Genomic DNA, 27,486 nt, shown 5'->3' with positions numbered 1-27,486 from the left:
TTGTCCAGGGTCATTAGGCCTTGACCTTTCCATCTCAGGATCCTTGGTCAGATAACCCTCTTCACCCCAATGAAAAGGGCCCACCTGTCCTTCCAGGTCTAGCTCAGGTCTTCCCCCTGCGAAAGCCTCCAAGGCCACTCTACATCACAGGAGAATCCTATTTGTGAATTCAGCACTCATGGTCTGGATCAACCATTGTCTCCAATTCACCCCTTGCTGTTTCTCTCTTGAAACCACTAATTAGGCTTGGCCACCAACACTGTACTGGAATGACTTCTCAAGAGGCTCAGCACAATGTAACCATCGACACTTGTCCCCACTTTTCTCCTGACTTGACCCAATGGCCTCTTCCCGCCCTTCCCACTTGGCGGCTTGGTCACAGCTCCCTCGGCGTTCTCCTGTGTCCCGGGGCTCCTCTGCTTCTTCCCTAGTCCCTCCTCACCTGCCCAGTCTCCCGACGCTGCGGGGTCCCTGGGCTCAGTCCTGGGTACACTCTGCCTCTCTACATTCCCTCCTTGGGTGATCTCATCCAGCCTCAAGGTTTAAAAACTACCCATAGCCGACAACTTTCAGACTTAGAGATTTCCAATCTCTCTGCTGAACTTTAAATATTCACCATCTATTTCTTATTTCCACTTAGAGGTAGAATGGAGATTTCAAATTAAAAATGCCCCAAACTGAGCTGATTTTACCCTAGAGATACAACTGCATGGTTTAGTCTGAAAACATAGCTGTCCTTGGCTTCTCTCTTCCTCTCCCAGCATCTAATTCAAATCCTATTGAGCCTACCCTGACAGTACACGGAGAACCCGACACTCCTCCCCACCTCCACAATGACGGCCCTGGTCCAAGCCACGGTGCTCTCTCCCCTGAGTTACTGGGGAGCCCCTGCCTGGCGCGCTCTGCTTCCACTCCTGCCCTCTGCAGCCCAGTCTACGCTCAGCCCAGCACCTAGAAATCCCGGGCAAAAGTCAGTCACATCGCATCCCTCCTCTGCTTAAAACTTTGGAGGCAAAGTTCCTATCTCAATAAAATCCCATGATGAGCCAGGAGACTGTGTTTTGGCGTCTGGCTGCCCCTCTGCTCTCACCTTGGTCCGCTCCCTGCTCACGGGTCCTGCTCACCCAGGCCTCCCTGCTTCCCCTCGAACGTGCTCACCACGTTCCCACCCCAGGGCTTCTTTCTGCCCTGACTACCTAGAGGGTTCTGCTTCTTGCTCACAATTTCGGCGATTCTTCTGGGTTTCTTTATAAATGTCACCTTCGCAGGGAGGCATTCCCGACCATCGTATATAAACCAAAACCACCTCCACTTCTTCCTGGCCCGTCTTGCTGTGTTTTCTCAGCAGCCCGGGTGCTAGCTCGTTCCCGTTGACTTGTTTGCTGCCAGTCTCCCTGTGAACGGGAGCTGTGTATGGACTGGGACTCACTGCTGCCTCCCGAGTGCCTAGAACAGAGCTCGTGTGTGGCAGGCACTGAATGAACCTTTGCTGACTAAATAAGGTCAAGTTTCACCATGGGTCATAAAGAGCATAGTACTAGGAAAACTGTTAATGAAACTCATGAAACAAAGGTGATGTGTATAAGATACAACAACTCCAATGAGAAATAACCTATTTTTCCTCATTCTTCTTACTGAAAACACTTAAGGATTCCATTTTCCCCAGGTGTACACCGAGTGATAAAACATCACAGAAGTGATCCTCTGACTCTCAATCTGACCCCTCAACAAGGCTGATGAGGCTCACACATGGGAAGTACCCAACTGAAGGCTCTGAAAAGGGTTCAGTCTCCTGACCCAGCAGAATACCCAATCCCCCTTAGGGGACAAAGGGACATTTTTAGAAGTGCTCAATTAGGGATGGTCTGTACAATACCTAAACCAAAGGTGGATGTGTGCAGAACTCAGTGACTCTTTGGGTTTAATGACGCCCGCTTCACAACTGCACAGTATCGATGCCCTCGGCGGGCGTGACTCCTGGCTCGCTGTGCCGCAGGGAGCAGGATTCTCTAACAAAGCTGCCGGCAAACACAAGAGGGAGGTGCAGACGCAGAGGCGCCTGACTCACTCGGCCTCTGCGGGCCCTCGCGGGAGCCCTCCCTTGGGTCTGTGTGGTCTGCACTGCTTGTGAAGTCTGTGTTTAGGACTTGAGATCTGGAACACTGCCTGGAGGCTGTCCTGCCGAAGGCTCAGGCCCCGCGTTGCTCGGACCAGGAGCAGCGGGAAAAGGAGCCGTTTTTATCCAGGAGACACAGACATGGACTCTGGAAGGAAGCCCGAGGGAGGATCTGGGCTATTGTGGGGGCTTCAGGTTTGAAACTAGGAGGTGAACCATGGAGCTTTCATGAAGGGTGAGAGGGATGTGGGGAAAGCTGCAGGCATGGGGGGGGCAGTGGGGAGGCACTCAGCGGTTATGCTCTACGTGGAAGAGACGCAGAGGTCAGCAGAGGGCTTGGCAGAGGCTGCAGGGAATGGGATGCATACTGCTGGACTTGAACTGGAAAAAGACTGAGCCACACCATATCCTTTAGATATCGGTCTCCCCTTTTTTGATATATATTCACCTTATATTTCCTTCCATGTCTGACCTTGAACCATCTTCACTAGGCTGGTACAACACTGCACTCACTGTACTGCTAGGATAGGGCGGGTGCTGTTAACGTGCCTGTTACACCCATGAGACCTCACTGCCACTAACGTTTAGAGAACAGAGAATGAGGCCCTCCCTTGCCAGTGGGGGTCCTGAGTCCCCCTGCCCCCATGTCTTTGTACAGGGAGACTGCAGCAGGGCCGACACACGGCTGGGGCCATGTGAACTCCGGATGGGTGGAAGAGGCTGAGTCTGCTCTAGGCTCATCTTCAATCGATTTACAGCCCGACACGCGGCAGGACGGTGCGTCAAGATACCTGGACAAATGGGGCAGCAGCTCCCTTCCACGTTGATGGGCTCCACACAGGGCAGAGGCGGGCAGCTGACGGTTGAGCAGAGGGTCTGGCCCTGCAGGCAGTAGCAGTGGGTGCAGCTGTCGATGTCCCAGCGCTCCTCGTCCGCATAGGCCTTCCCCCCGAAGTGGCACACCACCTTCTTTGCGATGGTGTCTTCTGGGGGAAAGAACAGCACACAATGCTTGGTGTGACAAAGCCCAGGTCCTCAGCATACTTGAGACATAAAGGGGAACCGCTCCATACCATCGCAAGGTGCTTTAGGATGTCCAGAATCTGGTGAAACTTTTGCTTCCCCAGACCCCGTACTGCTCAGGAGAAGCCTCAGAACCTCCCCCTTGTGGCCTGAACCTGACCAAGGGCCAGTGAGGCTAACACAGGGCGGTAGCTGTTCCAACCATTGGGTAAGTGTCATTAAACTGTCACCACAGAATATAGAATTCAGTCACTGTATGGCTGAATACATTACATGAAAAATCGAAAACTGAAATTCAAGCAGGTAGAGACATGTTCAGAGGTTTTGTTCTATATGGAAGGTTTTTTTTTTTTTTTTTTTTTAAGTCCAGCTATGTTTAAGTATGTTAAAGGAAATCATTCAAGCATTTCCTACTTTTAATCTTTTTTGTAAATGATTCAGGGGAGTTTTAGGGAATGATAATGGCATGTCCTAGCAAACTAGGAGGTGTCCTGGCTATCCCAGGGGAGACTCAGCATGGATACAACCATTTCCTTCCTTTTCCAGTGATCCCGGATGGATTTCCTCCTCATTCACAAAGATATATTTACTTTAAAAACCACCTCATTTCATTGAAATCCATTTTTCAGTAATACATGGTTTCTGAGAACAATACATTTTTAAGAGCTTCCTTTATGTCTAAGAATTTGCAGCTTGGAACACTCTGCTCTTCTTCCTCCGTTTTCCCTTGCCATCCTCATTTTCTCCCGGGCCCTGAGTTTTCCTTAGAAGTTCCCTTCTCTGTGACTCAGCACCTCCCCCTGGCTTACCTGATCTCACTAACTAGTAGTCACATTTCCTTTAGCATTCAAGAACAAAGGCTCCCAGTGAGGCCCCAGTGACCAGCAAAGCAGAAATGGGGCAAATCAATGGAGAAACACAGTGGGGGAGGGCATGCAGCACTTTGTCACTGGACAGGCCAATCACTGAATGAGGACTCCTAACCTGGGCAAGTTTTCTGCTCAAATTCCAAAGGCACTTCCACTCAGCACTGGTCACTAGAAAATGTAAAACTATAAAGGCATCTGGAAGGAAGGTTGGTTCCTTAGTAAAGGAGCGGTGTCCAGGGATAAGGGTTCCTCCGGGAAGGCCTCTGGGAAGCTCTGCAGAGAGAGTCGTCATGGCCCAGACACAAAGCAGGGAACCCAGAGTCCGTGAGATGGGTGCAATGAGGGATGGGTAAGCGTGAGGCACCAGGAGCCATTTCTTCTCAGCCGCCCAGAACTCGGCAGCGGAGTGTGCCGAGGCCGCTGGAAGCCCCTCTCTGTGAAGGCTACGCACAAAGCTTCCTCCTTGAACTTTTCCAGAGGAGGGTCACAGATGGAAATGCTCACAGATCTGTCTTTGGTGTCTACACTCTTCTGACCAACTATTCACGCACAGGCACCTGCCCAGCGCACTGACAATGTCCTATCACTGTAACATCTCGTATTACCATAGATGTCAATAGTTTTTCCATCTTTTCTCTCATTATTGCTGCTTAAGGTTCAATCACAGACAGTTCTAGTGATAAACGAAAATTCTTTTCAATATCTATTAAAAAACATGTTTTACCATATTTGTAAATGTTCCACTGGAAGTTTTGTGGTGCACATTAAGCCTGACAACTCATTTGGAGGCTTTCAAACCAGACTCATGAGTATTTGCCAATATTACGTCCTTAGAGGGGGCAACTCAGTTCAGATATCCAAACGTTCATACCACATGGCTGAGCAAAAACCAATTAATGAACCTAATTCAAGTAAGTCTGACCTCCAGCCAACATTTCATTGAGGCCACTAGATTTACCACCAAATCTAGAGTCTATTATGCAGAGCATTCTTTATGGAAGAAAGCATTTCTTCTTAAAGCAGCATTACTGATTTTATGCAGAACTTGGTAAGGCCACAAGATCTATGAACCCCATGGCCAGCATCCTCATAGCTGACACCTCCTTAAAGACAGGAGTTTGGAGGAGGCAGTCAGGAGACAGGAGAGACACCAGATGGTTCTGAAAGAAGGTTCTAGGGGCCACGTCCTGCGGAAGAGACAAGCATGAGCTGAGCATTGTGGTGCCCGGCGCTGGACTCCAGAGCGCCACACGGTTCATTCTAATGGGCACTATGAAGTAGGGCCGTCCTTCCTGCTCTTGGGGAAACTCAGGTTCACAGAGGGGAAGGAACCTGACGTAACCAAGCCAGTGAGCCATGGAACCTGCAGAGACCCGCAGCTCCTTCTGACCACAAGGCCCATGTACTTTGGCCTGAACTCTACCTATGGGCTTCCTTTCTTCCTTCCCTCTTCACATGGCCCAGGCATTGCTGGAAAGGTGGACAACTTTTTGTCTACCCAAGATTTTCAGGGCAAGGCCAAGCCAGATCCAATGGGCGGCCTAGGGGTGAGCCACAGTAGCAGTGGACACACCCCAGGAGGGCCGCAGGCTTGGGGACGGGGACGTCAGTCCACAACGAGACAGCAACAGAGAAACAACAGAGAAATGCTTCCCCTGTCGCTTGCAGGGTGGTTTTCTTCATTATCTCCGTATCTGATCAGTTTCTAATGTTCTGCAAACATGCTTTAAAACAAAGCCACGTAGAAAATGTCGGTTGGTTGCCACGCTACTGAAATTTCATGTAAAATAAGTGGAGAATTCTTACTTTTAGAAAAACCTTGACTAATCTTTTCTAGGCCCCAGTTAGATTTCAATTAATTAGATTTTAGTTAATAAGGCTTTACAGAAATATTTCTGCTTTTGACTAAATTTCACCTGAAAGGCAAAGATCTAAACAGAGGCCTGAAAGCATGGAGTGGATCCGGCCGATGGATGGACCTTGGTGTCCCCACCTCCTTACCTGCTCATTCCTTTCCTAGAGAGACCACTTCCTTCCATGGCACATTTGGGTTCATCTGAGAAAGCTCTGTCAGGAAGCTCAGACACTACTTGGTCAACAGGGACACATGGTGGCTACTCTGTAATTTGAGGTTCTCAATCATATGTTAATAAAGCCTCTGTTGTCTAACTGAAAGCACATATAAAAGCGTTTGAAGCACCCAGGCTGGAGAGGGGTGTAGCAATACAGACATGGAAATGTCCAATGAAAAGTAAGCTAAACAGTTCTATCTGGCTCTCAAGTGAGCTGGCTGTTTAATTTTGACTGTTATATTTATCACTCCAACTGGCTTGCTTACACTGGCAGCAACATTAGTTTTATTTTTTAATACCTAATAATAACCACAACTTCCACTGAGGGCCTGCTATGTACTGCACTGTGCTAAGCATCTCGCGTGTCAAGTTCATCTGGTCTCGCAGCCCAGTGGGACAGGGTACTATTCCAGTTCCACAGAAAACTGAGGGGCAGGGAGATTACATCACATGCCTGGGATCCACAGCGAGGAAGTGCAGGGCCGGGGCGGGAACTCAAGTGGGCTGACCTCAGGGAGAGCCACGTTCCTGGGCAGGGATCTGTGCCAGACGAACAAACCTTACAGCTCCCGGACTGGAAAGTGGGCACTTAGATTTCCTATCCCTTGTATTTGTTGGGTCTTCAGGCCTTTGTCTTTAAAGGTAAATTACTGTCACACTGACTGCATCACAAACCCCGCCCAGGCCTAACAAGGAGCAGAGAGAAGGAAGTGGTTAGCGAGAACTCATGGTCCTTCTTAGGCCGGTCTCGAAGACCCCTCTCTGTCTCTCAGAGGAGAAGGTTTCAAGGAAAACATGAGGTATGACATTAATAGAATAAGGATAATTCTTAAAACAAACACCATTGTTTATCTGTTTGCAGTTATATATCTGAACAAATGTGATCCTCTTCTAAGCAGTCACTGTAGAGGGCTATACACATTTTAATGACAATGACCTTGCTTCACACAGGTTTGGAATTTTCTTTTTGCCATGGCATTCAGAGTTAAGTTTTAAAACATGCAAAGAAGATAGTTACTATTTTTATGGCCACTCCTTGGTTTAGATCAGCTTTGGAATTTGGTTTCAGCTCTAGCCTTGACCTTATCCATCAGAAATGACTCTGGCCACTTTCTTAATGAAGTTCCTGCTAAGGTATGGGGACTGGCCTTTGCCACCATGCCCACAGGGTGTCCGACCCCTGGCCACTTGGGCCAGAGGGCTCCTTCAGTAGAGCTGTTCAATGTGTAGATGTTCAGACACATCTTAACTCTTTCTGGATTCAAATAAAAGCAACGTTATTTTGCATCATCTAGGACTACAATAAAAATATGCAATGTCTTACAGTGGTGGAGTTTGGAAAATTCATGTGGGTTTTTTTCCCTTTCATTTCCCTCAATTCTGGTTGATATGAAAGGGGATTAAAAGTAGCAAGGGCTTGAAATACTAAGTCCTTTCAGGCTGGCTTCTCCCAACTGTTTATACTTCTCTCTTCAAGATGAGAAAAGAAGCCTTGACATTCTATTCAAGTTGGACTATGCTTTTACTCATGAGCTATTTTACTAACTACACTATAAAGCTAATTAACATCTGGGAACACCTAGCCTCTAGGTACGGCAGTTTTCTTTATATAAAGATCCAGTTCAGACTTCCCGGAATCACTGATGGGGAAGCTCTGGCCCACCTCTGAATCGACCATCATGAGGGGCTGACATTAGCCCTTGAAAGGAAAGCATCCCCAGGTTCTCACCTCCTTTCTCCTCCTTGAGGGAACATAAAAACTACACTCCACGTGAACCTATTTTATAGTCGGACGTCTCCCTGTCTGCCAGGAGACAACCTGCTTGTATAAATACTCCAGGTTCTAAATCTGCTCGTGCTGGTCACGGAGTCACATGGCATCAGCGTCCTGGCGGAGGAATCACTTCCTGGGAGGAAGTCAGGCAGCTTTAGCAACTGCATCAGTTCCTTCAAATCTCCGGTATACTATTTAGAGTCCTGAAAAGTGACTGACTCTGGGATCCCAGTGGCCCAGAGGCTAAAGGCTGTTCCTATTCTCACCATAAGTCCCACCGCAAAATAATCCAGTGCAGTGGTAGAGCTGGGTACCGGGTGATTCTCCACGTGGCCATGGAGAGCAGCACTCTGAACCTACGGTCCAGGGGTACCAGGCAGGTGAAGTCTCTGCCCTCAGGGAGATGCTTCTAGACCAGGTCCAAAGAGATGAGCCAAATGTTTTGAAAATATGTGCAAATTGCTGGCCGTGCTAACAACATTATACTTCAATTTGGCTTCCTAAGTTTGAAGTTTCAGGGATTAAAAGAAATCACTTAGGCAGGTAATAAGAAGGTACCAGGTACAAGAGGGGTAACATGAGATTTAGAAAACGGAAAGGAAAAGGCAGCCAAGTCTCCCCAGTGAGGTCGGTAGAAGGGAAGTGCTTTTTAGAATGTTGGCTTATAAACATAACAATGCATTAGTGTTCTTTCTCTTACCCCTGTGAAGGAATAAAATGCCGCTATTTTCTTATATTTTACTTTCTTAATTGACAAGACACTGACATCCCTGGCCTGGGATATCATCTTCATTTCTGTATCTCAAGTTCGGATGAAATGGGATGTGTGTGCTTCCTGCTTGAGAAACCATTTCCTTTTTTTTTTTTTACATAAAGAGGAGACCCACAAACCGCAATGAGGAAGAAATATGAGTAAGTAATTGGCAGGTCACAAAGAGGTGCAAGGGTACCTGCAGGCACAGAAGGGGACAACTGACTTTGAACACGCTGGCTCACTGGACCACCACAGACTGCAAAAGAATGTGAAATCCTAACTCAGTTGAAATTGTGCTAAAAGTGATGCAGGTGATCTAGACCATTATCTAATGAAATGGGGAGATCTAATACATAGTAATGCTATCAGCAAATGATTAAAAGGTTTTGGCTAAAAATGCAAAAATGTTAACTGATTTAACTCAAAACTTGAGTACTTTATCTTATGACCTTTAGCTTCTAATAAATGAAACATCTGCTCTTAATTCATTTTTATGAAAAGAAAAAATGGAGACAAATGTTGCCGAGAAGGCCAGCTCCTATCTTTACATAACGTCTTAACCGCTGTCAAAGCGGATTTGACCACAGCTTTCAGACTTTTCTTGGAAGACCATGTTTGCTTTATTTTATTCTACCTATTTCTTGGGATGAGAGTATAGGTTTATTTATAATAGAAATCTCACCAAACTGGTAAACGCAGTGACTTCTGGCTGATTCTTACCACATGTAAAGATGACAATTTCTCATAGATCCAAATCCTTGTATTAAACACCAGTTATGGGGTGATTAAGCACTTTATGGATAGCAGTTCAAGGAAACATTCTATTTTCAACTTAAATGAGGTCTCTTACAAGGCCTACAATCCAAGGTGTACCTGTAGGTACATGGAGATGAGACACAGAAATCATTTTGAAAATACACAGTGTTACCTATAAGGCAGGCAGGAATAACAACAACAAAAGATCAAGGCGGCCCAAATGAGCAGAAAAACATAACTTTTCCTCTAGGACTTAAAGAAGCTATCGGGGTAAAAGCCAAATACAGAATCTTGTCCAGAAAACCTTGAGGTGGAAGCCACCGGATGTCCCAGAGCAGCCCGTGTCTGTACCTACAGGTGATGCTTTGCCTGTTAAAGCCACGTACTGTCAGAACGTTCCGCCGGCCCCTCCAGAGGGTCTGAGGGCAGACTTCCAGTCTCATTCCATTTCTGATGAGGAATCATCCTACAGGGGAGTTTTCCTCAACTTTTAGAGGGTTCAAAATCAGGGGTGGCCTCCTGGACAGAAAGAAGTGAGAGGCACCTGCTGGTGGGTTTCCCTGGAAACAATGCCTGTCTCTCTTCTGTGCGGCAGAACTCTTTTAAAATAAGACAAGTTAACCAGAACAACTTGGGTTTCTGCTTACACAGCTGCAAGCCTGAAAAGGATCCTGAAAGCTGCTCATGGAACGAGCAAGACAAGATGCTTCCTAGGGTGGAGGTGAAGACCTAAACAAACCGAACCCCAACACTGTTTATTTTTGCGGTGACAGCTTTAGACGCGTTCCAAAGTTAGCACAGTGCATGACAACCAGAATGTTTTCACCGAACACCCGCTAAACAACACTGCAAAGCATCTGCTTCCCTCCCCAGCACTGACTGTGACCACTGGGGCTGTGGTGCAGGGGCCCCAGGAACTGAGGGCACTGAAGAACGTGCAGGAAAGCAACCCAAGGCTCTGTCCCGAGTTGGCCCTGATGAGAAATGCTGCGCACTGTTTCCAGGAATCATAGCGGATCATGTCAATGAGTTCGCGGACTTGCCTACAAAAGAAATAAGAAGAGCCCCTTCTCTCTCCCATGGCAACATCCAGAGGCATGAATGAAAGGACAGTGAATCTCTGAGGTTTATGGGCAAGGCCCTGCCTCAGACAGCTGCACTGCAACCCCCTCGGAAGTGTGCTGTTTCCGCCTCAACCGCAGCGAGGGGACTGAAGCAGTCACGGATGGACCTTTTAAGCTAAGAGTGCAGGACAAGGTCCACCACCACCGCATTATTGAAAACAGTCTGGTCCATCAAAAGCCCATTGTTGGGATGCTCTACTTAAAGTGAAATAGCAGAATCCATTTGATGTATGTTCCTTAGATCGGCTTCGTTCCATGTTAGAAGAGCTATGCCTATACGGAACCAGTGTACACTCATGTCGTGTTCACCGTTCATCAAGTACTTTCCCCTGTGTAGAGGATTAGCTTTCATGCACTTCAGAGATGCACAGGACGATGCTATTATTCCCATCTTAAAGACGAGGCAGCCGAGCCAGGGTATGTCACGTCACCAAGACGTGTAACAAGAATGTGCCAGAGGTGGGATCTTAATCCTCTGGCTCCAAGTAAGTTCTCTTTCCAACACAAGAAGTTTATAATTTTAAGAAAACACAGCGGGGAAACAGCTGTGAAAAATCTTCCAATGAAGATGCATGTCTTAGAGATGCAAAATTAAATACAGGTGCGAAAGTAGGTTTACAGTTTAACACAAATAAATAATACAATAATTAATAAATAATAATACAAGAATACACTCTGTGTGTAGCGTACTCACAATTATAAACCTATATTTGTCCACCCTGTATTTACTATATTTCATTCCTGGGCTGAGGTAAATACACAATGATCAACAGATGTTCCAAAGAGACACTATATATATTTATCTCTAGGAAAAAATACCTAAACAAATAAACAAATCTAAGCAAAAATGAACTGAATGCTATATAAGAGACTGACTTGATATGATGTGCAGACATTGCCTCTATTAAGGAGAAATATTATTAATCATTTGCTAGTTGAAGATCAGTATGGTATTATAAGTAATTAGACAAAGCTGTTCACTTTTCAAAATTAATCATCAGTCCTATTAATTATGTCTGTGTTACACATTCTACTAAATTAGCACACATAATACGAGGCCTTCACACATCAAAGAGAAGCATAATCATTGCACATTAGTGACTTGGTAATTTAGCTGAAAGGAACACAAAAAGTCATTATTATGCTACTTTTAGAGGGATTACTGCTTTCAATTCCCTTATGGGAAGAGAAAAGAATACTTCACAAGGTAGAAGCAAGCATGCTTTTGTTTAGGGGTTTTATCACATTCACATACACACACACACACACACACACACACACACACACACACACACGTCAGATTAAAGGCAGGTCTGAGGTGTTTAGAGACCTGTGCTTAACTACTCAGGGAGGAGATTCACCCAGGGAGGAGATCCGCAGCCACGGTGAGGTCAGTACTGCAGGCTGAAGTGAGGCACACGTGACCCTGGGAACAGATTACCTGGGTTACGAGGGAGCTGGGCTGAGTGTGAGAAACCTGAAGAAGGAGACAATGCAGCACTGGTCCTCGCTGCCCACTGGAGTGCTAAGACATGCCAGATGCTGGCCTTTCCATCTTTCCCCTTTGCTGGGTGACCTTTGGAGGCTGACACAGGCTTTGTCACTGAGGCACAGGAACTACCTGCAGGTGCACTAGTACTACGAGGCTTGGTGCCTTCCTTACAGGGGGCCACGCGGATGGGAAACTGCTAAGGGAACAAGCCTGGAGAGAGGGAGGGAGCAAACTGCAGAGTCCGAAAATCCCACATCACCGTTATGAACTGAACTTGACTCTGCATGCTTGGACATAAGCAGGGAGAAAGGAGAAGGCTAATCTGACAAGGCTACTTATAACGAATACAGAAGGGGATTCATGACTACTTCAGTAATAAAACAACATGTGTGAAGCATTAAGGTGAATGAGTGAATAGGAGCAGCACGCAGTATGCTCAGCCAATGTTAAGTGTCCCCAGTATGTCCCTCTGAAGATAAGCTATAGGTTTATATGATACAACTACACCTGCATCAATTGGGTGGCGGGGCACAGAAGGGGGTTGCTGTGGAGGAAGATGTAACAGAAACAAAATATCTAGTACACCATTAGGAGCTTATATGAACCACAACTGTGTGAAAGTGCTTGCAATTTAACTTAAAATCAAAATTAAAAACTTGGACCAAATTGTTATTTCCCTTCCTATACTAAAGAAGAATGTATAGTCTAAATGATGCAAAGATTGGGACACGTAATATAAAAGCAAAAAAAAAAAAATACTTTTTTAAAGCAAGGACAGAAATACTATGACTTGCAGGTATCTTTTCATGAGTTTCAATCTGTTAAATTGGTTTTGTGAGAAAGAGAAATGATTCACCATTATCATTTGGAAACAAGTTTACTATTTGAGCAATGTACCAATTCTAAATTTATCAGTTAAGCAGCAAAATACAACAGAAACTTTTATCTAAACAAAATAATCTGAGAAGTTTGGACACATGAAAGATTCACTGCCAGATTGTCCCTCTGAAGATAACATGCAATTCTCTGGTCTCCTGGACCCTAGTTTCCCCAGCGTGATCCAAGCACCCGTGTTTGACTCATGAACCGTTTCCTTCAGTACTGACGCTTTGGTATTTAAATATGATGATACTGGCTGTATAGCCTCCTCCTCCCACCCACTGGCCGGAAATGAGGGCCTAGGTGTACCTTTTACTTAGACCTCACCAGAGGCAGGCTATTTTTCATAGGAATTTTGGTCAGCTCTTTGAAAAGATCAGTAGCACCAAGTTGGATGTACGCCTTGACATATTTTTGGTTTGATCTAGGAGTTACAAAGCTTACGAGCATTATAGCAGAACCCAACGTCCCAATCATTAAAAGCTAGAACAACCACATGACCTAATTTGCTTGGGACACTCCTGGTCTACAGCTGTCATCCCATCAAAAATTATTAATAGACCCCATTTTACTCTCAAAAGCATCATGGCTTGAAGAATAAAATTACATAGATGGTCAACCTATTAGAAGAGAATCCAGCCTTTAAACATGAATTGAAATACTCCCAGATCATTACACTGAGCTCTGTAAAATTCCTGACAGCAGAAATTATGCTTTTAAAATATCTTCCTATTTTCTGTATACCAACATGCAAAATAAGACTCAAAGTGGCCCTCCATCTAGTGGCCAGAGGTCACAGTCAAGGAGAAAGCTATTCTGACAATCTTGAGTCACGCCCAATATGCACCTGAGCACCATTTGTGGGCTCACCTATGGGAATTGCTACCAAGCTCTGTGGCTAGATCTCTACTCCTCTGATATCATCCCAAATATATGCTATGACTTTGTATGTAGAATGCATGCAAAAATCTCCAACAAAAAAACACACAATACCTGCAATTAATACAGCTTGCCTAATTTCTCACTTGCTGTTCTGAGTAGAGGTTCACTACTGGACTGAGATATGTCATTGTCTTTCAATCGACTTTATGAGCTTTACTTGATACAAAAGCCAACAAAGGAGAGCGAGAGCCCTGGGAGCAGGGATTGTGCCTTTATTAGATTTGCCAGCTGTCTGAGCCTCGCCTTCTGGACTCCAGAACAGCATCTGGCTTTTGTCCATGGGATCAGTTCTGGTATACATGTCAGGGGCTAATATACATATGTCCTCTGCTCCCAAGATATATCCCCACGAGTCACAGGAAGGAGAGGGCTCTGTCAGTTACTCAGGCCTCCCTGAAGATGGACAACAGTGAGGATGAAATGAAATCAATGAACTGTCAGCAGACAGAGGAGATAGCTGGGAGATTAAGTTAGTATTTCGTGGTCAGTTGATCTCAAGGCAACGCGAACTTCATGTACTAAGTGTGCTGTAATGAGACACAGGGTTTCCACGTGGAACAAAAGGCCGCTGTGAATAAAAGGGTGGAGAAGACAACTCTGATCCTGGGAATCCTGAAATGGCAAAGCAGCCCAAATAGAACATGACAGTGTTGTAACATCACGGCCATCTGAGAGCACTATATTCTTGGTATGTTTTAGCTCGGGAACACATCTTCCACATCTGTCCCCGGCCTGACATGTCAACCAGAAAACCAGATATCAAAAATATCAACAGGTCTAGGCAGACGGCTGTCAGTGCAGACGTAGCGGCCCACAGAAGAGACGGAGGACTTTTTCTCTTGGTCTTACCTATGCAGTAGGGACAACATTGGCCTTTTCTCAAAACAGGTCTTTCACAGGACACTGAAGGGCACGACTCAGAGTAACAGCTGATCACTCTGTTCATGCACACGCAGCTGGTGCAGACGTCAGGCTTCCAGGACTCAGCAGCCAGGAATATCTCCCCTTCGCTGTTTTTGCAGTAACTAGGCACGCTGTCATTATGGGAGGAGGAAGGCTGGAGGGGTGCATCTGAAAAAAACAAACAGAAGGTCAGCAGGGAAAAGAAGATGCTGCAGGCCACCCGCTGTGCGATGCAGTGAGTTTCCCTCTGTCTCACAGAGAGCTTCCTCAGTCACTGTGACTTGGTGTGTCATGTTCCTTAAGGGAAAAAAAAAGTCTCAATCATGAAACAGCAAGTTTGATTCGGGCGGAGTGCTGACTTTTAAAGCTAAAAGACCACAAAAGATCTGTTGCAGAGATTCTATTGGTTGCTTGCACTGTATCCACTCTACTTCCTTCTCTTAATAAAATCCTCGTATTTGGTGGAGTGGCTGAGGACCTGAGTCACAGCGGGTGTAAGTCAACCCGCACAATCCCGCTCTCTGCTTTTCCAGTTTCCCTTGCAGTGAGGTGCAGCCACATCACCTGGTTGTGGCTACTGGGGCCTAACGGCTAATAAAGGGATTTAGGGGAAAGCTTCCACTTTCTTGAAAGAAGGGCAGATTCAATGTTATTGTCATCCTTCCACACCCCTCTGCCTTAAGTACGAGTGTGTTACCTGCAGCTATAATATTCTTAGCCTATTTGTGAGAGGAAGGCCTTGGTGTCACCAAGACACTTAACTAATGCTAGTAAACATCTGCTTCCGAATGTCCTGTAATGCACGTCAAAGAAACCTCTACTTGCTTGAAACCTGTGGCTGGGTTTTCTCTTGCTTGCAGCTACACGCAGTCCTAAGCAACCAATACCCAAACAGATTTTCATTGCACCCACCCAAAAGGCCTCCATGTAATATTCCAGTATTCAGGCATTCACATCAATGGCTGAAAGATGATGAGAAACTAACTCCCGGATAGGGATGCACCCACAGAGAAATCGTGTATGTCTTTGCTATTTAAAGACAGTGACCAGAGGCTTCCCAGATCTAGTTACCCTTGAAATGGAAAAGGATGCTACCCAGAAACCTAGACACCTCTTTGGGTCCGGTCCTTCACTGAAATTACAGAAAACTGTAACTTCAAGCAGAAAAACAACTGGGATATAACAGAGCAAAATATGTTAGGGATGTTCCTAGTTGAGAAACCTCACAATTCACTGATGGGAGAGACTATTTCTAACCACCGTCACAACTCAAGAGTCCCCGACGTTCCTACCTAGCAAACACCCACACTTTCTCAACGGACACGTGATTATAAGAATCACCATAGGCTCCTCTCAGAATCAACTTCAGGAACTCTTCTATTTTCAGCCATGAAACAGAAATACCTGAGATGGGCATGCAGTTATCACAGTGAATCAGAAGCTCCCAATGACGCATGCTCCTTCCATCCACCTCATGAATACACTCTACAGCCACCAAGTTTGCTCTGATAATTAGAGCCTCTCTGAGGAGCAAAGTTGCTTTAGTTTGAGCCCTGAGGGATGGAAGGAAGTTTGCATCATAAAATGGGCCCAAACCTTCTCCTTCAATCTCTGTACCAAACCTTCTCCTTCAATCTCTGTAACCATATCGCCTATTACCAGCCCCGAAGGCAGTCACAACTGAAAAACAGCCATTGGCTCCACGGCTCCAAATGTGCTCTAGGTCCAATTTTAGGTCTGGCTCCACAGATCCCATCCACATGGGTCAGTGATTAAGACAGGATTACTTTCCTGGTGACCTTTGTGGGTCATCCATATCTGGGAATAATTTCTTTTTAAGAAACTGACAGGCAAACTTTTGCTGTGGCTGGAGGTTAGGACAACTCACACTGCAGTCTTTACTAGGCTCTGCGAATGGTCTCGAGGTTCCTGTAAGTTATGATAGCTTTGCTCTTTCAAGCAATGTCAAATCCTGAATCTAAAAATCGAGAAGAGGAAGCAGGGACGGCCTCCATAACGCTATGAAATAATAGCTGACATTAGTATCCTAGGGTCTGGAGGCCTCGTACGGGGGTGCCTGGAGCAGACCCCACAGGACACCCGAGCTGTGCCGGTGACAATGCTGGTGTGAGAGCTGGAGCTCAGATCGGACTTGGGGGCTCTTCCTCCCCCGGGCAGGAGACTCCTATCCAAACCCTGACTGACGGAACAGGTTCTTTGGGGTTCTTGCCTATGGTTATTCCTTCTTTGGACCTCTCTTCCTATTCTTCCTGCCCCAGAGACCCCTTCTTCATACTTCTTCAAATATCAACTCTTTTAATTTTTTTTTACCAGTTCTCGCATTCTTTTTATTTCTACTCTGGTCTGCTCTCTCCCTTTCTTCACTTCGGTGAAGTATAGTCACCTGCAGGGGTGTTCAAGCTTCATGAACCCACTTCCAGACCCTGCTCTACACCGGGCTAGAGGAGGGGGAACGCTGAAGGGCAGAGTGAATGACACGCCTCCCAGGAGACAGTTACCGCAAGGGCCCCCACACTGCAGAAGCCGTTCTTCTACTGCACACGCATACCACTTCTGGACTCCTCTAGACTGCAAGGATCCCAGGAGCAGAGATGGTACTTTCCTATAGCAGATGTGTAATACACCATCTGTCGGTGCTACTGTAGACATTTACTGTGGTAGGAAAAAACTAATGTTTTGCATTTTAGACTTTTGAATCTTTTTATCACTGTAATACAACTATGAATGGGAAGTTCAGAAAGATCAATGGGGTGGTGGCTTATTTTAAAATATAAATTCCAGATATACTCTTCACCTTCGCAATACTGATTGATGTATAAAACAGAAAATCCTAACATTTAAGATGAGGGTTATCACTTAAAGTTCCCTCTCAAAATATGTCTAAGGAAAGGAAATATCACCCGGAGGAAAGTTTATAATCGAGAGCTCAAGCCAGGCACGTGGTGGTGCGTGGTCCCTTTAGGAATGCCTCCGCTGGGCCTCTGCACACGCGTACTGGCCTTGAGCGCCGGTGCTAAGAATCCACGCCTTAACGTAGGAAATGCATTCTCAGCAGCCCATCTTTGTGCTGAACCTCTAAGCCTAGTCAGGTGTCCTGCCAACGAATTAGGGCCACTGATCATGGAGAAGTTCCTTCTCCCATTCCCTCTTCTTTTAATCATCCCTGTATTTGTCCTCAGATCCTAGTACAAGTGGTATCAGAGGTATGTCCTACTTTAGTTAAAGCTTCCTGGGTTTTATGTGCTCTTAATTCTTTCTTTTAGAGGCAATCCCTCACTTTGTCATTAGTAACATAAATGTAGACTATGGGATTGTTTGACTATCCTTTTGGGTTATTTATTGCTCCATAGATAGGAGTTACATCTATTTTCATTAACCCGGGAATCCCCATGGCTCGATACAGGCTTTCCATAGTATTTGTAAAAGGAATGATCTAAATGGATATAACTTCATGATCACCAATTAAGAGACCACTCAAAGTGGCTTCTACTAGAAGGATGGGAATAGTCAGATAATGCATTAACACAGAATCATCAGCAGGGTTTGCATCTGGATAAAATAGCACTAACGATAAAAATACGGTAGGGACTAGGTTATACATATCCTAACAACATAATACACAGGAACTAGTTCCTATACCAGAAAGGATGCTGCACTAATTAAGCTTCTCAGATTAACATGGCTGCTAATTACACCAAAGACTTGGCACTAAAATGGTCATACCTGGGCAGCAGGGCTTGAGGATGGCAGTAAGTGTGTGGCTGTTCCTGCAAGTTCATCTGATGTAATTCAGAAATGATTACCAGTGCAAACCCATGAGGAGTCCAGACACTGACTACGGTGGCGTAATGACGGAACAATGGGTTCTGGCTAGCTGACTAGATAATCCAATGTAAAAAATAAGTACGTAATAGAATGCAGGAGTGGTTGTTCCACTGAGTAGAAATGCCCGAAGAATATACGTTTAGAAGAGAAATGGGTATTGATTTAGGCAGAACAGATAAAAGATTAAGCAGCAACAAAATAAAACTAGTGATCTGTCAACTTGGTAATTTTATATATACAAATTAAATATCTTTTGGAAAAAAGTCATACATTCTAGTGTTAATTTGAAGTGCTACTTTAGTTACAAACCAGTAACTTATATTTAAAATCCTGACAAAATTTAATTGTTTGTTTCATGACCATAAATTTACAGCTAAGGCCAGATTATCTGAGGATGAAAGAGAAGAAAACAATATTACTCTTTGCACATGCAATGCTAGTCACTTAATTCTTTTGGATCTTAACTTTTTAATCGTCACAGGTTTGAGGGGGTGAGCATCATGTATATTTTAGTGACTCCCCTGTTTAACATTCGCAAAGTAGCTTCACCACCTTTACATATGTCAAAAATGTTATTGATGTCATTTGTCAACAACAGCTCTTCCCATCTGTTAAAGGCAAAGAAGACTTTTCACATCAGCAAAGTGATCTGGAATAATTTGGTGCAGCAGGACTGTCCCCAAAGCCCGAGATGAAGGGTTTAAAAAAAATGGCAGAAAAAAACAATCACCTTTTTTTCAAAAAGCCAACTCAGGTTCAAGGCACACGGAATTCACACATATGTGGGCTCTAAAGGGGAGGATGTTAGAAAGCAGGCTGCCACATGTTCCTGCCTGGGTTCCTGGTGACCAGCTTCGGGACCTTGCCACGCGGGGTTCGACCTGCGGGTCCTGCACAGTGACAACGCCCGAGCGGCAGCCCTCCCGGCCACGTGCGCCCGGGCCCCGGCTGGGTACCTGTGCACTGTGGGCAGCAGGAGTCCTGGGTGCGCGACGGGTTCTGGCAGAGCAGCGGTGGGCACACCTCTGTCTCACACAGCACCCGCCCACTGTGGCAGGTGCACTGCGTACACGAGTCTATGTTCCACGCTTCTCCTTCCACGAAGTACTCTCCCCCAGGGGCGTGGCAGATGGAGGGGCCGCTGAGCTCTGGCTTCTGCACCACGAGGTCATCTGAGGAAGGACACAGAATCAAGACACGAGAAATTATCCGTCAGTGGTCAGACCGATGCTTGAAGAGCCTGGTGTTGTGTGCCTTTAAGGGACAGAGATGACCCGACTGTGGAGCATCTCATTCTGCTCTTACCGAGAGAACAGTGAAGGGAACATGCCACACACAGAAATAAACAGAAGGCAACAGAAGAATTAGCTTTAGGAAGTGAGGTTCAAGTGGTTTGAGTTTATCAATAATAATAGAGAATCCAACAAGAAAATTAAATTACAGGGAGAGAACTCCTACCCTAGAAAAAAGAACTCAAGCCTCTTGGGGGATATGTAGAAACTGTTTAGAATGAAGTTTTTATTTATTTACTGAATGCTTGCTATGGTCGACTGCTGTGCAAAGTGCCCCTCATGTGGTATTTTGTTTATTCTTTACCTCAGTCTTGTGCGGTAGGTACTATTAATCTATTTTACATACGAGGAAACTGAGGGCTCAGATTATTCAGGGCAGACAAGGGATTTGAACCCAAATCTATGCCTGTATCATGGATATGCCTCCAGGTTAAACACACTCTCCAACTGCTCTGTGCCCCATCCTCTGCATTATCTCTGGGACCCTTTTACACTTGAAAGCACGTCCTGCTGCTGAGCAGGCCACACCCCAATCTAGGTCCGCTGCCAGCACACTGAGCAGGAATGTTTTTGCAGAATCAAGAGTCTGAAAACCCTCACCTGAGAATAAACACTTGTCTGGCCAGAGCATCACGAAGAGAGGTGAATGCTCAGAGGCTGAGGCTAACTATGCTTTCTTTCCCCAGAGGCAGGCGACGCTGGCCTCTTGCTGAGGTGCTAATGACTGAGAGGGAATTTAATGTTGAAAATGTCTAGAGGTACTGGGCGTTGCCCTGCAGTTCTGCAGAGGAAATGAGAAGTCTGAGCACGTTAACCCTATTCGTGTAATCCAAGCACAACAAGCATTTCAAGAAGGTGTTGACAGTGGCGAGCCCTGCGGAGCCGTGGCCTGCAGACGCCACGGCGTGCTCTGGCTTGGAGCTCCGTGGAGATTGGGTCCCTGAAGAACGACCCTGTCCATGTGGATGCTCAGAGCTAACATCACCTCAGGGCTCGCAGGCTGTTACTGTCAAAGGGGTGGCCAGCACAAGAGTCAACACTGATGAGATACAGTGATGGGGGCGGAGGTCCAGTTTGGGAGGTGACTTTCAATGCAGCTCCACCTCCAGGGGACCCATAAGACTGCACCTGTGACCGAGCAGACACTAACAGAAAATGGACCTTAGCCAGCGCTTCTCTTCATGAGCTACTGGACCAAGCCTTCCAGTGAATGAGGAAAGTAGAGGAAGGCAAAGTGACCATGGAGCTGGGGCGAGATGGCACAAGTGTCTTTCTTGCGGTTTACAGCGCAGGCAGGGCATTGTTCCAGAGAGCATCAGTAAAGTCATGTTGGAAGAAGACTCCCTTCCTGCTTTCAACAGGACTTGGGGAAGATCAACAACTACTGCCCTTTTAAAGGCTGGCATGCAGAGGAGGGGTCAGAAGAAAAACGATGCTTGCTGGTCTCTTTGCTAACAATTCCCTCAGCTGTGTGTGTGTACTGCGTACCGCAAGGCAAAGCGTGAGAGGGCCAGAGAGATGGAGCTCAAGGAGCAATTGTAAGGTAGAGGGTGAGGAAGAGGTGGTGGTGGTGGGGGCGGGGAACAACTAAGATACAGTATCACTCGGTAAATCATCCGTCACAAGAGTTTACCCCAGAAATAAAACGAAACAGCTGATTCTTGAATGGAAGAGTGGAGAAAATATTCTTTAAAGTAGGAGTCCACGACTGCAGCCATTCTGGGGCTCTAGTCAGAGGGATCCATATGTGGCAATCCACTAAGAGAAAGATATTTGGAAAACATAGGCCTACACACCCATCCACTGCGGTGGGCAAAAGGAGGTTTACAGTTGTGAGTCTGTGAGAGTTAATTCTTATATTTTGTTACTTGTATTATTTATTTGTATTATGTGTACTTTTTGCCCACCCCTGTAGAGCAATGTACAATATACGTATTATATATGCATCCACAATACCACGGCAATAACGTGGTGTGTGTTTGCATTAGCACTCCCCAGACCTCTGGAAGAGAGAAAACTAACTCTGGTTCTGCTAACTCTCAGTTCCTAAGTCAACATCTGTTCTCAGAATATCTTTGCATTTCCACCAGTCCGACTGAGTCTTCAATGGGAGCATGTTTAGCCAGGACCCTGGTGCGGCCCACACTCTACACGTATTCAGGCTTTTAATTAAAGCAAGGGGTCTCCCTTGGAATAATTTTTCCTTCCCCAAAGAGCCAACACAGAGTTTTGTCTCATGCAATTACTCATTTACCTTCTGCTGCAGTGGATACGAGTGGTTTTTCATCTTAACTAGCAAAACATGTAAAAAAGGAAATTGTTTTGATACAGAGCACATCTGACTGAACTATGGGGAAAAAACAGAGCACTACACACACTGTCGCCTGGTGCTTTACAGGGGTGTATGAAGGCTGCCTGTCACTTGGATGCCTTTGCACCTGAGGTGTGTAGAATCTCAGAGCTAAAAGAGGCATCAAGTGTCCTCCCACGCCCTCAGGTTCCCGACTGCACCCACTACAGAAGTGGACTTATCCACAGGGAGCTACAGACCAGAGGGAAAATGATCATGACTCCAAAATCCGACAAGTCCATTTCAACTTTAAAAGAAATCTGATGTAAGAACGGGCAACTTCCTTCTCCCTAGCCTTCCAGCTGGCATACTGTCTTACTTCGGGTAAGAGAGTTAATCTTTCTGTGTCTGTTTGCCAAATGAAAAATGGCCTAAGTGTATTCTTCCCCAACTCAAAGTGGCCTGAACAGAAGAAGAATTAATGAATATGAATCTGTGTTGAGCTCTTTGGATGAAAGGCACTAGATGAAGTATTGTAATAATAATTACTGTTGTTGACAACCATAATTCAGACCCCCATGAGCTCTATCTGTTCTGTTCTTCTGGTAACTTATCTTGATTACCATTATTATGATTTTAAATGTTTTGGATGTTTGGTCACTTTCAATTTTTCTATTTGGCAAGAACGCCACATATCCATTAATTTAAAAAAGAGCAATAGCTACAGACTCCAATAATTCTCCAACTCCAATGGTTACTTTATAAATAATAAGCTTTTATGGAATAAAATTAACACCAATCTCTCAATTAACTATGACGTTCAGCCTCAATACATTCTCCATAAAAGGGAGAGCTGGGATTTAAGTACATATGTCCACAAACCTTTACAGAAATATAATTCAAAGACCAATATGACTGAATAGACCATTCAGAAATAAGTCACGTTAGAGCTTTTAGCATTTCCTCTGGTCCTTGGCTCATCGTTTATAGCACCCAGATGATTTTGGCTGTTGTTGACAAAAATCAGAGAGAACTGAAATGTGTTCGTGGTCATCCTCTGCAACCCCCCCCACTCTCCCCCACCCCCCACCCCCCCTCCCCGACCATAGTCACAGATGTGACGAGACCCAGCTGGGCAGAAATCACTTGCTTAGGGAGAGCACCAGATGGCAGCCAGCTTTTTACCTGAACACGACGGGCAGCACTGTCCCGGACGAATGGTGGGGTTGCCACAGGCAGGTACCGGGCAGGTGATCAGAGCACACATTTCCCGTCCATTGTGACAGTAGCATTCCCGGCACCCATCATGCCAGCTTTCCTGATTTTTATGAGGATATCCATCCATGGACAGACATGTGCCTGACAGGACGGGTGACTTGGTTGACGCAGGGACCTCTGGACAGACAGAAGGCAGCCTTGGTAAAGACGCAGCTACTGCACAGGAGAAACAGCCCGCAGTGTCCTGACAGGTAACACTACCCAGTCACCAAGTCATGTCTACAAAGGACAGCTCACTCATGGAAATAATTTAATTAATATGTTCTCGTTTTGGAAAAAAAGAAGAAAAAATCCTGCAAATATATTTCTCTCCTATTGATGGGATTACCGTTGAGGTGTACTCCTTTCACTCAACATTTGCATTTTTATACAATTAACAAGCATTGGTTTCACAGCAAATGTCACCTGTATGCTTAATATATGCAGAGTAATCGCTCCGGAAGTCCCCCAGTGGGGACATCCTGGGCCCTTTGCCAACTAATGCAGTTTTATTCAGCAGAACAACTAAAGCAGATTTTTGTTTATACTCTGACCGCTTAAAACACCATTCAGGTGGTAACCGTCCAACTTTGAAAAAATAGAGAATACCCTAAAGGGGTCTTTTATTGCTTCATCTGTGGATCATGCCGATGACTAACAGTGGGTGAGCAGCTGGGCTGGGCTAAGGACAGAAATGTTGCTCAGGGTACATGCTCTCGTGGCTTCAGCACCATCCCTGAGTGGGGGGAAGTCCGCGACAAAAGGTACACTGGGGATCGCACCCATACACAATGATAGGCTGGCAGGTGCTTGTTCAGCAGACGTCCAAGTTCTCATGGGAACAGCGCTACCAGAAAATACATCAGCAGGCTGTTTGGCCACACGTAGCTCTGCGGTTCTGAAAAGGCATTTTGCTGTGTTAATTGTAGCCATCCACTGGGGACAGAGGGAGACTGTGGAGGGCAAGATAAAGGTGCTGGAGGTTAAAGGTCCTGAGGCAAGTAAAACTGGAGCTAAGCAGTGATTAATTTGGTCAATGAGCTTGTCCATTACAGGCTTACTTTAAATTCTGTTGTGAGCTTTTATTCGGTTAAGATAGGGAAAGGGATGGTCCCCCAGAGAGGGACATTTGCGTCCGAGTAGACAGCAATCACTGAAATTGTGTCATTTACATGATGTCCTTCTGTTCTTTGTTGCTGTGCCCATGGTTGCTCTGGGGGAGGGGAGGGGGTCACGCCTTCACACTTACCTCTGCATGGGAGCTCTGGGCATTTCCTACAGCGACAGATGTCACAGCCATGCTTATTCTTCCTGGGTAATTAAAATTTTGTCAGAGGTCAGAAAAATTCAAAAGTCTGAAACGATGTCCAAGTACTCAGACCTAGGGTCACTGAAGTGATATTGTTATTAAGCAGAGTGACTTGACTTTTGCTCTCAAAAACTCCCGGCGTGATGGGTAATTAGCTCCCTGAGGCCATGACCGCCCTCCATCCATGGCCAAGGTTTAGAATCGCTGATGTGCTTCTGGGATGGAAATGGCAGAATCCCAATAACAGGACTGTTGATTTAATTAGGAAAAGTGGTCCCACAATGTAACAGGATGAATGTGCAATTCTGTGAACAGGATGGTGATAGATAAGAGTGTTGGTCAATGCTGGAGGCCAGCATTAGGGACAAAGGTCCTTCTTTTGTATGGGCTATAGGAGTCCTTCCATGACCATGTTCTCTGAGAAATTTCAGTAAAATTGTAATGAGATATCTACTGAAACTTATATGCAGGTAGAAGGAGTTAAGGATCCATAGAGCACCAGGGACCGACTCCGTGGAAGACAATTTTTCCATAGGTTGGGGGAGAGACAGGAGGCAGAGCTCAGGTGGTAATGTGAGCAAAGTTTCACTCACCTACCGCTCACCTCCTGCTGAGCGGTCTGGTTCCTAACAGGCCACGGATGGGTACCGGGGGTTGGGGACCCTGCTCTAAGAGATTTCTCTCTGAGATGAAGACTGGACTTGAATGCAGCCTTGATTCCAAACTGTCATAATACTGCAGCAAGTGGTTGTAGCTACTATTATAATAATTTATTCTACATTAGCAGTTAAGCTAAAAAATACATATATATTACTGGCATGACATTCATATTTTAGGATTAAGAACAATGATGAGTAGTTTGCTTGGGAAATTTTTAAGGTCAATGTTTCCGATTTATGTAATTAAAATTAAAATTAAGATTCCCAATCCCCTTGCTAAACCAGAATTTCCAAGGAGAATAAAAATGATGACATTAATAAGATGGGCAAGATATGATGGCTAGAAGTCTCTTATTAGTAGTAGTGCTATATAAATATATCAAGTTAAAAAGGTAGAAAGACTAAAATGAAAGGGAACCAAGAAAGGAATGATAAAATAATATTCTAGAAGGTAATTTTTTAAGGGACCAACTTGATGTAAAGGTAGAAACAGATGTGAATATGCTAATACAGACACCGGAGAACAAATGTGAAGTGTCTGTTCCCCGCTGTGCGCCCCCCATCCGGAATAATCTGATTTCATCACGTGCTTTGACTCAGTCAAGGGTGTTTGAAAATACAAGTCATGGTCCTTATCTTCATAAAATCTAGTGTTACATAAAGAGAAAGAATATTATGAACTATAGACTGGTATCAAGGTAAGATGTCAAGGCATGGCAGGTAGGGATGCTCGCTACTGAACCGCATTCCCTGTCAAATGATCTTCAGAATGGATTAAATAGGTTATCCCAAAGTAGTTTCGAGGCAGTTGTAAACATATAGCACTTCTGCAACACCGGACGTGACAGTCCCACTCCTCTTGCAGTGTCGAAGGGCCCCCACTATGGAGAAGCCCCATATAACAGGCCCCAAGGGCAGAGGCTCAACCAGGCTCTGGCCCATCTTCCTAACGGATGCTCATCTGTGGGGCCACCACCCTATCCCTCCTTCCTGAGTCACCCAACAAAACACACATAGATAGTCTGGACTCGGGACATCATTGATTCATTCCCAAAGACACAAAACGGCTAACAAAAACTGGTACAGCCGCTTCACCAAGTTACAGACAGTTAAGAACACATCTTCTGAATTCAGAAGTACGTACTGGTATCCAAACGGACAATCCTTGTCACAGTCTGTGAATCTGAACCTGCACTTCTTGGGCCGGGGGCGGCACTCACAGACCTCGCAGTTGTGGTCGTCGGTGAGGAACCCGAAGGGGCAGTCCAACGGGCAGTCTCGCTTGAGGCCCCTGCACAGCTCCTCCCCTGCGAAGACACACACAGCGTGTTCCTTGCGAAGCGGAACCGGGCAGAAGACGGCGGCGCTTCGGCACCTTCCCCTGCCTTCCCATCCTCCATGCATGTACTTCTCTCAGCTCCGCCATGCATTAGGAATGGCGGAAGGGTACAGATCATGCTGTTTCATGGTTATCACAACACCACCCCATGTTTTGTCATTAATATACAAAATAAGGTTCAACTCTGAGAACTAGATTTCTGGAGTATATTCTAATCGAACTGGTAAAAATACTGTTTGTGATGCAGATGGAGCTGAGTGAATTTTTTCATGAAATTTGTTATTAGTCCCCTCAAACTGATTATCATTAATTGATAAAATGAGAGAATTAGAAACTTACATCTAAAATTTCATTACGTATTTTGTTACTATTGCATGACCATAATAATGCATGTTTTAACTGTTCACACATTTTCACTCTTACAAGTTTTAGATGTTATCATAGAATCCTTCATATTATATAATGAAGCATATAAAGGATTTCTTACCCTTTCTTTAAAAAGGACATCTCCTTTAATGTGATAGAAAGTGTTTCATTTAGCTATTTTTTTGATACACTTAGTTAAATGACTAAAATATACATGTGCCAAAGAAATATCTAATTGATATTTAACTATCTCCTATTTGAAATGTTCAAAGTGTCCCCTATTAGTCGGTTTTAACTTATTAGTTTACAAGAAGGGAAAGAAAAAAAGCAGCAATGGTGACTGGCAAAAGAAACTACTAGAAATATTAGCTTAATAGAAGTCTTCTAGAAAGATTTTAAAAGGTATAATATAGGAATTAATGGC

The 27,486-nt window shown here is 45.2% G+C and overlaps 1 protein-coding gene across 1 annotated transcript in view; it reads right to left on the bottom strand.

The window, feature by feature from the left end:
* Window positions 1-27,486, bottom strand: part of CRIM1 (cysteine rich transmembrane BMP regulator 1) — a 175,036-nt gene that overhangs the window by 5,249 nt on the left and 142,301 nt on the right. The window contains exons 9-14 of the mRNA XM_090281145.1: window positions 26,502-26,664; window positions 24,639-24,700; window positions 23,318-23,527; window positions 19,507-19,722; window positions 14,651-14,872; window positions 2,908-3,102 (exon numbers count right to left, since the gene is read on the bottom strand). Of these exons, the coding sequence (XP_090137271.1) occupies window positions 2,908-3,102; window positions 14,651-14,872; window positions 19,507-19,722; window positions 23,318-23,527; window positions 24,639-24,700; window positions 26,502-26,664 (1,068 nt within the window). The remainder of the gene's footprint in view (window positions 1-2,907; window positions 3,103-14,650; window positions 14,873-19,506; window positions 19,723-23,317; window positions 23,528-24,638; window positions 24,701-26,501; window positions 26,665-27,486) is intronic.

Source organism: Furipterus horrens, unplaced genomic scaffold (genome assembly GCF_987537825.1).
Source record: "Furipterus horrens unplaced genomic scaffold, mFurHor1.1.pri manual_scaffold_6, whole genome shotgun sequence".
NCBI classification, from domain to species: Eukaryota; Metazoa; Chordata; class Mammalia; order Chiroptera; family Furipteridae; genus Furipterus; species Furipterus horrens.
Note: the sequence above shows the minus strand (reverse complement) of the source record. Positions and strands in the feature narration are given on the sequence as shown.